The 12,717-nt window shown below is 35.1% G+C and overlaps 1 protein-coding gene across 4 annotated transcripts in view; it reads left to right on the top strand.

Moving 5' to 3' along the window:
- The window catches only part of ZFAND4 (zinc finger AN1-type containing 4), an 86,336-nt gene that overhangs the window by 56,045 nt on the left and 17,574 nt on the right, over positions 1–12,717 (top strand). For 3 of the 4 annotated variants that reach the window (XR_009054040.1, XM_057737484.1, XM_057737483.1), the window contains exons 5-6: positions 1,962–2,148; positions 10,480–10,627. Coding sequence is in view for 3 of the 4 variants with exons in the window: in XM_057737484.1 (XP_057593467.1) it covers positions 1,962–2,148; positions 10,480–10,627 (335 nt within the window). In the remaining variant the exon portion in view is untranslated. The remainder of the gene's footprint in view (positions 1–1,961; positions 2,149–10,479; positions 10,628–12,717) is intronic. The other variant, XM_057737485.1, reaches the window with a different exon arrangement.

Here is a 12,717-nt window from a genome sequence, read left to right as displayed (position 1 = left end):
ACTTTTTCCCCTGCAACTTCCTGTGCCTTGTTTGTTAATTGAAAAATCAGCACCTAGAACTTGTCTTTTTTGCTATTTTAGATCGTTTTTAATATTTTGCCTAAAAGCAAATAGTTTCAATCGACTTTTAAAATTAAAAGCTTGCTGTTGTCTACTTTACATCATTGAAAACTTTGTGAAAATGAAAAAGTGTACCCAGATCTAGAACTTCTACATATTGTATTTCAGAAACTTTATTTTTTAGCTGTTTAGTCTTACTTGAAAATTATGATTTAGAAAATCTTTATCGTGTGAATTCCAGTAATGTTTAGCTTTTTTAAATGTTTTTGAATTAACCATTATCAAAACAGCATAGAAAGTACTTTCCTGGGAATTCCCGGGACTCTGCACTTCCATTGCAGGGAGCATGGGTTCCATCCCTGGTTGGGGAACTAAAACTCTGTAAACCGTGTGGCACAGCCAAAAAATAAATAAAATAAAATAAAAAGAAAGAAAATACTTTCCTTTCTAAAACAAAATTTTATCCTAAACTATACAGATAATGTTTTATACCTGATGAAATCTAAATGATTTTTCTGTTGTGAAAAGGAGTGTACATGCATACAGTCAGTGCTCACGCATATTCAGTGCCAGTGCCTCCCTAAGGAAGGCACACTCTGTGGTTTTAGTAGTGGCAGTAACATAATTTTTATTTCTTATTAATGTAATGTGGAAAGTGTAGCATAAACTTAAAATGGCAAGAACCTGTTTTAAAAATGTCTTAATATTTACACATTTTGTGCCTATGAAAGAGTCTATCAAAACATCCAACTATTTTTGTAAAACAAGGTAAATCTTACACTATGTTTCTGAAATTTTTGTGTTTTAGTAGCGGTGGTGTTGAATTTAGGATATGGGAACACCCTTAATGTTTTTACCGCATTACTTTTAGAGTTTAATATTTATTACTGCTGTAACTCTTTGAAGGGTTGTTAGACACTGTGATTCTGTTAATAAATAAGCTACTTGAATGAAAGTTATGGAGTTTGAGAAAATATTGCCTCTTTTAAGAAGGAACAAATGTTTCTGCAGGTTGACCTGAAAATGTCTTTGGGAGTGAATTTAGTAATGGTTACACTTACTGTAACCTGATCTGGGCTTTTAGAACATTCAGCCTATAAACTAGCAGTCTCTTGAGGCTTGTTCCCACCACAGGAGCAGAATCTGCCTGTGGCTACTGGGGATGACAGTGCATTGAGATGATGGCTGCAGTATTATTCAAACTTGATGACAGCTCTGGGCTGCTAGAGCCGTGCACTCTGACTAGACACATAGATATGTACCAGGACAAGTGGGGTGCTGGGAGGATGCTTTCAAGAAACATGTTGATCATAACGCACATAGCAGTTTCAGTACGCTAAGTGGCCCCCTTGTGTTCTGTTACTGTGTGCTTTTAATTGCCTGTCTTCACCTCAAGAAACAATTCTAAGAAGAATGAGCCTATATATAAAATGAGAAAGAAAAAAAGGGATTCACTTCTGATTTCTAAGGTTTCCCAATTGTGTATGTGTTTGTTTTTTTAATCTTAAGTGGAATTTATATTGCTTTTTAATTACTGATTGTTGGAACCAATATTGGAAAATATAGGGAGCGGAAGGTGTAAGTGAAAATAGTTATAGATAATTATGCCATGGAATCAACAGATATACACTCTAGCAGCACAGGAAAAACCTCATGTGTTTGGTTAAACCCTGTCTTTGTACATAAGAACATAATCATTTCATTTCTTTCATATTAATACAGCATGGAAAATGCTGTATTAACTATAAAAAGGCCAGAAACTTATTTGAAGAATATAATATATATGTATTGTATGCACAGGATTGTTGTTCAAATCTGGCACATTATATCCTGACAGTGTACCAAGATGCGTTAAACTTGATATAAATTGAAAGCTTGTTTATCAATTTTTCCATTTGTAGTTCCTATGGAAGATCCACTTAGGGAGATGGCTGAGTACATGGATTCCAGTCGAGATGAGGTCTGGGAGAAGACCTCCTGCAACAAACAAGTTACATTTTTGGTATACCGAGAAGGAGATCAATTGAATTTCTTTCGTGTTGTAGATAGGGGAGATGGCACTTTAACACCATTATCTGAATCTTTAAGGTAAATAGGTTTTCACATGCATGTCTCACTTAGAAAAGGAGACTGTTGTATGATACACCCATAAACCTTATGTTTACCTTGTGTTGTCAAAATAATCTTATATTCATAAGACTAACTAAATTTTATGCATTCTCTGCTTCTCCCCCACCCCACCTCAGTTATATAATTCTGAAACTGTCCTTGGTATGATTGATGTGAGTAATTTCTAAAACTGAAATGTATTTACAGAATAGGATTTTTCTTAAAAAAACATTTATTTCTGTCACTTTATGAAACTCTAAGATGACTACTAGATTATAGAGTCTTGTTATAATAGTGTGTTATTCTACAACCATGGCATAAAAGAAGGGGTTAAGGCTAAACTTGTTGGGTTTTTTTTCCCAAAATTTAACTCTGCTGCTTAAAGGTGGGTAAATCTCTTTACTGCTCTAGTCTTGTTTCCTACTCTGTGAAAGGAGGAGGGGGAATTCCCAGTCCAGTAGTTAGGACTCCACACTCTCACTGCCAAGGGCCTTTATTCAATCCCTGGTCGGAGAACTAAGATCCCACAAGCTGTGCAGTATGCTCCCCTCCCCAGTAAAAAAAATAAATAAATAAAAATAACAAAACATGTAATCCTTAAAAAAAAAGGAGAAGGGATTTTTATATTCTAAAATCAGGAGGAAACAACTTAAAGGTACTTAGCTAGGCAATAGAACAATTAGTAAATTAGACAAGGTAACCTTTAAGTTTGATTCTTTACCTCTTTTCACTTTAAAACATTTACTAAACATTTACTGAACATTTATAGTCAGTCTTTACACTAGGCACTAGGTTATTAAGATTATATTCCCTTCCTTCGTGGAGCATGCAATCTGCTATAAATAGTATCTATAATATAATTTTGGCAGTTGTTATAAAAAGACATCAACATCTCTGGAAAAGCAGATAAGAGGGCCTTCATTTTGCCTGAAAGGTGGTGAGTTAGGGACAGCCCCTGAGAAAACGTGACCTTAAAAGAGGAGTAGGACTGTCAGACAAAGAAAGGAAGGGTATTACATGTAACTAAATTTAATTCCACAACATAGTGGAATGTGGCAATACCATTCATAAAAAAAGTAGTCTGGAAATCAGTTACCATGAGTTGGGAGTCTAGGCACAATTTAGCCAGGTGCTCTGGTCAGGTTCCCACAAAGCTGCAGTCAAGGTGTTGGCAAAGGTGTACTCCAACCTGGAGGCTTGATTGGGGAAGAGAATCTACTTTCAAGCTCATTCACTTTGTTGGGATAATTCATTTCCTGACAGTCATATGACTAAGGGCCCTGGTTTTTTGCTGGCTATTGGGTAGATGCTGCCCTCAATTCTCTTTTGATTAATTCACAATCAACTGATTTAGGGGCTCAATTACATCTGAAAAATCCCTTTACTTTTGCCATATTCAGTTAGATAGAAGCAAGTCATAGGTCATGCCCATATCAAAAGTTAGCAGGTTAGACAGGGTGTGAGCACCAGGAATTGAAAATCCTGGGGATTCCTTTAGGATTCTGCCTCACCTCAGAGTGTTATGTGGAAGAGAGATTATACTCATTCTTTGTGGCCAGAGAGCAGATGTGACAAATGGGTGTTGACTGTTGACTCTATGTGTCAGGCTCTGTTAGCACTGCAAACATACCTTAAACATATGGGCTAAAAGTAGAGAATAGGGACCAGTGAGGGCTGCAGCTTTAATCCAGGGTCTCTCACTTAGACCATGAATATAATTTCTTTATACCAGTCTCTCCATGTGCTAGCTTGCTGTTGTTTGGCTTTTTTGCTTAGGAAATCCTCTTTTGGCTCTCCTTTCCTAAAGGAGAAAATCTAATCTCTGTAGCTTAGCATGGAAGGCCCTTTACTATCTGTTATCATCATTTTTACAGGTCTCTTTAATTATACCATGTTTTTGTACATCTTTTTTCTTTTGCTTGAAATGCCATTTACTTCTGCCACAACTTTTCCTCAGTCAACTTCTATTTGTGTTTAAGACATAATCCAAATGTTATGAATTTCAATTAAAATTGTATTATTGTTCCTCTTAAGATATTTTTTTATTTTTCTTTTCCTTTCTATTCACTTACTAGAATTGGACAAGAGATAAGGGTGGATAAGGAGGCAGAGCAGAAAACTTTTTCTGGTCGTACCATATCTTGCCTATTCTAGGAGAGGCTTTCTTACTCCACAATAGGGGGCAGCAAACTTTTTCTGTAAAGGGCCAGATAATAACTATTGTAGGGTTTTCAGGCCAAGAAATAAAACTAAGGATACCATGTAAGTACTTAAATAACAAGAGTAAACAAATTTTCACAGACAAAATTCAAAATATAAGAATGATCAGTGTGCCTGTGTGTGTGTGTGTAATTCAGGTCTACTGAGAAGAATGCAATTCTTTTTCGTGGGAGTAATAGTTTAATTAAGGGGTTGAAAGCTAGCATTGCCTGTCAAATTTGCAGAATCAATTGTAAAAGTTCATTTGTTAATATCGATCTGGAATGAGATTTTATATATTTTATCTTTGAAAATTTCTTTTCACATGGATAGGTACTGCCAGATAATGATAGCGGTCCCTGAACATGTGATTTTAATTGAGCATATTCATCGCTTGGGAAGCATTTATAGAATTCCGTTAGAGTCTTCTCTTGCTGTTTGCTTTTAGCATGTCATTACGTTGCAGATCAGTCTCTTCCAACTGAACATAGATGGAGCTTCTCAATTGCACGTTTACATAGATTTTGAAATACACAGATTTCCTTTAACTTGCAATGAGGCATGAAAATGCGGCTGAGAGTATAATTTGAGTTTGGAAAGTATGTCTGCTGCAGATTTGTGTGGGAATGGAGATCTTGCTTTGTTTTTAACTGTTGAGAGTGTGATATATTACATGTGATTCCAAGTAATGCTGGTTGTCAATATGACATTACTGCAGTGTATGTTTCTCATGTAAGTACTGTGTTACCTTGTAATTTTAGGTGGAATTCATTAAGAAACATTATCAAATCCACAGCAAAAACTAATTTCCAAATGTGTTCTGCATTGGATATTAGCTGTTGAGAGTGGTTTTTCTCATTCAGAAAAATTGTGTCAGCTAAAAAAAAATCGTAGTAAAGCTGCTACCGCGAAGCCATTGAACAAATGGTTAAGTCTATGAGACAAATGAAGTCTACGATTGGTACTGTTGGTTCAGTAATACATGATAGATTCAGATATTTACTGCAGAATACCTGCTGATGAATAACACAAGTAACTATAGGTTTTAAAAACCTTACATTTTCATTAGCTTCGTAAATTTGTCCAAAAAATCTTTTTTCTGTTCCACACATATTTTTACTCCATCAGTTGTAGCAGGTTTCACTTCAACTTGTACTGAGTTAGTGTTTTAGCAATTTCTTTGAAAATATTCTTACCTGTAGTTGCTTCATGCAGACTATACATAGGGGCTAGTTCTTCACTCACTTCAAATTTCGTTTTGATACCCTGAACAAACAAAGACAACTGAATACTATCTAGCTTACATTGACTCATCAAAAGCCAAGAGAAATGGCTCCAAATCATTTGCTTTATTTTTTTTTTAATAAATGTGTTTATTTATTTATTTATTTTATTGGCTGTGTTGGGTCTTTTATTTTTTTTGCTGTGCACTGGCTTTCTTTTAGTTGCGGTGAGTGGGGGCTACTCTTCATTGTGGTGCGCGGGCTCCTCATTGCTGTGGCTTCTCTTGTTGCGGAGCATGGGCTCTAGGCACATGGGCTTCAGTAGTTGCAGCACATGGGCTCAGTAGTTGAGACTCATGGGCTCTAAAGCGCAGGCTTAATAGTTGTGGCACACGGGCTTAGTTGCTCTGTGGCATGTGGGATCTTCCTGTAGCAGGGATCGAACCCGTGTCCCCTGCATTGGCAGGTGGATTCTTAACCACTGCGCCACCTAGGAAGCCCCATTTGCCTTGTTTTTTAATTGACTATTGATGTTGCTTGCAGTGTTTTCAACTCTTCTAGAAATTGTTCTTGCCAAGAAGTAGTCTTTAAACAAGTTTATTTTCTCTGGATACATTTTTTTCAACTGCTGTGATCAAACATGGCTTAATTAATTCACAATTGGTAAACATTTCCTTGTTTGGCTAGTAAATAAGCCACTCAGAAACATCTTTTATTTGTACTCTCATTTTCATTTTCTATTTTTGTGAAGAAAATATACTGTGATGAGATGTTCCATTTTAAATTTTGTGCTTCTTCTGACCATTGCTTTCCTGCAAGTTGGGAATGTTGTCATGAGTCCTTAGTCTGATAATGTCCAAATATGTTTTTTTCTTTAGCATAGCTATAGTGTCATTGTATAGTAAACACAATACTTTGCTATTTAATTGATAACAAAATGATCCACTCTCTACTGTCTTAAAACTGCAACATTTCAAGTCCACTCTGCTCTTTGTTTTGACATGTTAGGTATGTACTGGTAATAAAATGTCATTGTATAGTGATACACATGGCATTCAAAATGCTGTTGATTATGGCTGCCATTGTGATTTATAGTGTGCTAAACCACAGTGCAAAGCAATGAGAGAGCCACATACAATTTCTGTTGCAGCTATTCACCTCTGCCATTGTAGTGCAAGAGCAGTATGCAGTGCATGCAATATGTGATCAAGTGAGTGTGGCTGTGTTCCAATAAAACTTTATTAGACACAAATGTGAATTTCACATAATTTTCACATTATGAAATTTATTATTTTGATTTTTTCAACTATTTAAAAGTGTAAAAACCATTCTCAGCTTGTGAGCCAATCAAAAATAAGTGGTGGACTGAATTGGACCTTGGTCATAGTTTGCTGACTCTTGCTCTAAGAAGAAACAGAATTATTTGATTCATTTGGATACAAAATCTAGTGTCAGTCATCATTTATAATCTCAATTCTTTTTAGTTAATTGTGCCACCTTACAGCTTTTTTAAGTGGGAAGAAATAAAAGGAGGAGTTGCAACAATTAAATGGTAACTTATCTGTGAAAGTCACGTGAGGACTTGGCTTTGGAATGAACAATATTCTTGTTGGAATAAATAATTACATTTGCCCATCTCTTATTCTTTAATCCTAGTATTTGATTAAAAGATTTAGAAAAAGTTAAATATAGCATTCAAGAAAATACTTAGAATATTTAAATATAAAGAAATGTATTCTTGGGTTAAGTTTATAAATTACTGTGTAATCCTAGTCAGTTACATTTTTCTATTTAGCAAAAAATTGGTATTGGCTTCTAACTGACCCCATGAATCTGTGCTTTGTGAGAGGAAACACAGAAATGTGGTACTTTGAAAAATTAGGTGAATTTAAAAGTATTTTTTTATCCTCTGAAATGCAGCCCATGAAATATTTATCATTATTGTACTTCTTTACATACAAACACACACACACATACTGGTCTCTATGGGAAAATAGTAAAGGCCCAGTTTTTTATGACAGTAAGGTTGAGTCAGAAACCTCTTCTAGTATTCAATATGGATAAATGTAAAATGACATGGGACGTAACAGAGGAGTTGAAGTTAAAGTATTATAAGGTGACCAAGAACAGAATATATTTGAATCATTCCTTCCAACTCCAAGGGTGAACTGGAAAAAATCTGCACTCAACCCTCCTTTTCAGGTAGAGTAATTTCAAGACAAAATCCTTCACATACTATAAGTTCTGTCACTTAATTTGGGTACATAAGCATGACACAGTAAGGTCTGTTGTTTGGTGCCTGGGGAAGCAACAGGAAGTGGTATAAAGAATAGACATTGGAACCAGACAAGTGGAGGATTTGAATCTTAGGGTGCACCATTTACTGGCTCTCTGGTCTTGAATGAAATCATTTAACGTCTTTCAACTGCAGGTTCCTCATTTATTAAATGGGACGTAATATTACCTTATGTAGTTTCTGTGAGGATTAGAAATAATATGTGGAAAGTGCCTGGCAGAGTAGGCATTCAGTAAATGGTAGCAATGTTAATTTAGTGTTGTGTCCATTGTGTCAATTTTCATATTTTACTAGGCATCTATAATACAAGGGTGAGTCAAAAATTATCCGCACTCTGGCTGTAGAATTTATTTTAATTAACTTCTAGAAAAGACAAATACATCATTTTTCAACATTATCTTCTTGCTTTTCAATACGCTTTGTCCATCTGTCAACAAGCTTTCGTATTCCCTCATTAAAAAGTGTTTTAGGCTGAGCTGCAAGTAATGAATGTACCAGTGTCTTCACCTTCACCAGAAGTGAATCTTCATCTTTGTAGGGCTGCTTTTAGGGGACCAAACAGGTGAAAGTCTGATGGAACAAGATAAGGACTATAGGGAGGATGCTATAACACCTCAAAAAGAAGTTTTTGCAGAGTGTTGACAGTGTGGACAGAAGTGTTCGGATGTGCCTTATCATGCAAGATCTCAGTGCCCTTGGATAGAAGTCTTCTGTGTTTAATCCGAAGTTTAGCCTTCAGCTCTTCAATAAGCATCTCACTGTAATGAGCACTGTTGATTGTTGAACCTTTTTCCTGATAATATTCTAATATTGGCCCTTGAGAATCCCAGAATACTGTAAGCATCAATTTTCCAGCTTTCAACTTTTTCTTGGTTGTCGATTGAGAATGTTTGCATTCCACACCCTGCCGTTTACTCTCAGGCTCATAGTGATGAATCCATGTTTCATCACCAGTAATGATTCTCTTTAAGAAACTTTCACCTTTCTTAGAGTATTGGTGCAAATTTTGTTTGCAGATATCCAAACGCTTCTGTTTATGCTCTTCCATGAGTTGTTTCGGTACCCATATTGCATGGAAGAGCATGCGAAACCTTTTCGAATCCTGAGTCTTTTGTGGATTACTTCGTTATGAGGTGTTAAAGCATCCTCCCTATAAAAGTCCAATCTTGCTCCATTGAACTTTCACCTGTTTGGTTCCCTGAAAGCAGCCCTACGAGGACTCACTTCTTCATTCACTTCTGATGAAGAGGTGAAGACAGCGGTGCGTTTGTGGCTCGCAGCTCGGCCTAAAGCAAATTTTTTAATGAGGGAATATGAAAGCTTGTTGACAGATGGACAAAGTGTATTGAAAAGCAAGGAGATTATGTCAAAAAATGATGTATTTGTCTTTTCTAAAAGTTAATTAAAATAAATTCTACAGCCAGAGTGCGGATAATTTTTGACTCACCCTCGTAGATAGAAGTGTTAGTCAACGAGTCAAACACTTGGGACTGAATTGGTTATGGAGACCAGTTTCTGTCATTCTTCTTCCTGATATCCATGGCTGCTGTGCAGTGTAATTGACCCATGACTTCAGAATGTCACCAGTTTCACCACGTAAAGTTTAGGAATGGGGCTATCCACTCTCTACTTTGCCTTTGTGTGTTGGTAGTTTGTCCTTCAGAAGTGTTATGGACTATGCCCTGTTAAGGTTATCTTAAATTGTTTCCATTTCTTACAACCATATAGAACAGGAAATCTTATTAATTCTCATACTACTTTAGCATAGATACATACATTAGTTTTCCTGTGGTAAATTGGGCATGGTGACCAATACACATGCTTCTTATGCTCTATTTAAAATTTCAGTCATTCTTCAAATGTTGCTGAGCTTGTGTACCGTTTTAATTTTCCCATTATTGAAAAAGCTGAATAAAATTTCAATTAGGTTTGTGTTCAGTTCAGCAAATATTTGTTAAATATATGCTAAGCATTGTGCCAGGCGCTAAGACTAGGAGGATGAATAAAGCCTGATACTAATATCTGCTTTCAGCTTGCTTACATATGGGGGGGGGGGTAAGAGGGAAAGATAGACGTATAGGAATAAATATGAGGATCGTGTGATAGTGCCATTATATTATGGCATTGTATTGTGGCATTATGTAGTCAGGGAGAAGGGGCTCCAATAATAGTTGTGTTAAGGTATGAATAAATGTTATTATGATTGACTAGTAATTAGAATGTTTTACATGTTTAATAATTTGTGTTATGACACATGACTTGACCAAGGTGTCTTTTTTCATTTTAAAATCTGTGCTCTTCTGTGTGGTTACATTTCCAAACATAAAAGATCTTCACTTATGGTATACCAACTTCAGAAAAGCTCAGCTGTACTAGATTTTCAGAAATGCTAGATCATGATATTTATTCCCACTTAGTTTTTTCACATAAGAAATATATTTTTGAAATACATTTGCCTTCAATTTACTTTGACAAGATGGATTTATTGTTTTATCATTAGCAGCATCTACAGTTTGTATTGTTCATAAAATATTTTTAGTCATTGGGCAGGTATCAGATGCATTTCAGTAGTATTTATCATTTTCTTTGCAGTGGTGGTTCTGTGTATAATTTGTACACTGATGAAGATGAGGAAATTGAGCCTTCTCCTTCTGGGCAACAGATCATTGAAAATTCAATAACTATGAATAAGATGAAGCTACTGAAGGCTAAGATGGAGAACATGAATCTCAGCAAAAAGGTGAACCTTGGCCAGGTCTTTCTCTAGTTTATCCTTAAAGGGCATTGAGATCTGTTGGTAATTGTGGGAAGAAAAGATTTATAAGATATTATTCATTTCAAGTTTCTGGCCTCAGTTATTCATTGAGATATTAAATGTGATAAATTGATTTTTTAGCTCAATAGTGTACTTAATGGGATAATACTACACTCAAAATAATTCATGATTTTAAAAAATTTCATAGTCCTAGAGCTAAGAAGGATAATAAAAGATAGCCTAACCTTAATTTTGCAATAGTTACTTTTTGAAATGCTGTTAATATTTACTTATTATGGATATCTCCACTACCTGGATATTGATAAGAAATGTTAGCTTTACTAGATATTGTCTATTTTCCAAAGTAATTAAATGAATTCTGTCCAGTTGTAAATGAGTTGCAGTTTTCATGCGTTCTTACCAGTATTTGACATGGTCCTTCTTTTTTATTTTTGTCATTCTGGTTGGTGTGTAGTGGTATTACATTATGGTTTTAAGTTGCTTGTCTCTGATCAATGAATTTGAGCACCCTTCATGTAATTATTAGGTATTTGAATATCCTTTTTTGTAAAATGCCTGTTCAGATCTTTTGCCCATGTTTTAAATTAGGTTGCATGTGTTTTGCTTATTGATTTTTTTGGAGATCTTTAATATTCTGGATATAAGTTCTTTGTCATATGTATATATATCACCACTCTATTACTTTGCTTTTCACTCCATTAATAACTTTTTCTTTATTGAAATGTAATGTGTACATAAAATTCACAAATCTTTAATAAAGCTTGATGAATTTTTATATTTGCATACAGTCATGTAGGTGTAACTCAAAAGAGGACCTGTCTTTCTCTCTAGATTTCCTTGTAACCTTTCCTGCCTTTCCCTACTCCTAGAAATAACTACTTATTCTTACATGTGTCACCATAAATTAGTTTTTACTGTTCTTGAACTTTGTATAAATTATATCATATATAATGTACTCTTTTTTTTTTTAATTGGTCTGGTTTCTTTTGCTCAACATAATACTTTTGCAGTTCATCCATGTTGTTGCATGTATCAGTTCATTCTCTTTTACTGCTGTGTACTAATCCATTGTATGACTATACAGGCATACCTTGGAGATATTGCAGATTCGGTTCCAGACCACCACAATAAAGCGAATATCACAATAAAGTGAGTCACACGAATTTTTTGGTTTCCCAGTGCATATAAAATTTATGTTTACACTATACTGTAGTCTGTTAAGTGTGCAATAGCATTATGTCTAAAAAACAATGTACATACCTTAATTAAAAATACTTTATTGCTAAAAAAAATGCTATCATCTGAACCTTCAGTGAGTTGTAGTAGTAACATCCAAGATTACTGATCACAGATCACCATAAAAAATATAATAATGAAAAAGTCTGAAGTATTGCAAAAATTACCAAAATGTGACCCAGAGACCCAAAGTGAGCAAATGCTGTTGGAAAAATGGCATCAATATAGACTTGCTCAACACAGGGTTGCAACAGACATTCAATTTGTAAAAAGTGAAATTATCTGCAGAGTGCAATAAAACGAGGTATGCCTGTACTTCGTTTCTTCCTTCTCCTTTTGACATTTAGGTTGTTATTAGTTTTTGGCTTTCATCAACAAAGCTGCTTTGAACATTTTTATACATGTCTTTGGTGGACACATGCACTCTTTTCTTTGGGGCATATAGCTAGGAATGGACTTGTAGAGCCATAGAATAGGTATATGTGTAGCTTTAGTTGTTTTGCTAAACAGTTTTGTGAAGTGTCTGAACCAGTTTACACTCCCATCAGAAACAGAATTCCCGTTTGTGTCACATCCTCACCAACACTTGACATTGTGAGTCTTTTTTATTTTACCCATTCTGGTGGATATGTAGTGGTTTTAATTTACATTTTTCTAATGAAGAATAATTTTAAGCTTTTCATATGCTTATTTGCCATTAAGATATTGACTTTTGTACCAACAGTCTTTATATCATGTGAATCACACTGTTTAAATACATCAGTTTGTGTTTTTTTAAGATACTGACTTTTGTCAAGTACTTGTTCAGATATTTTGCT

The sequence above is a fragment of the Hippopotamus amphibius genome, chromosome 5, assembly GCF_030028045.1.
Source record: "Hippopotamus amphibius kiboko isolate mHipAmp2 chromosome 5, mHipAmp2.hap2, whole genome shotgun sequence".
NCBI lineage: Eukaryota > Metazoa > Chordata > Mammalia > Artiodactyla > Hippopotamidae > Hippopotamus > Hippopotamus amphibius.
Note: the sequence above shows the minus strand (reverse complement) of the source record. Positions and strands in the feature narration are given on the sequence as shown.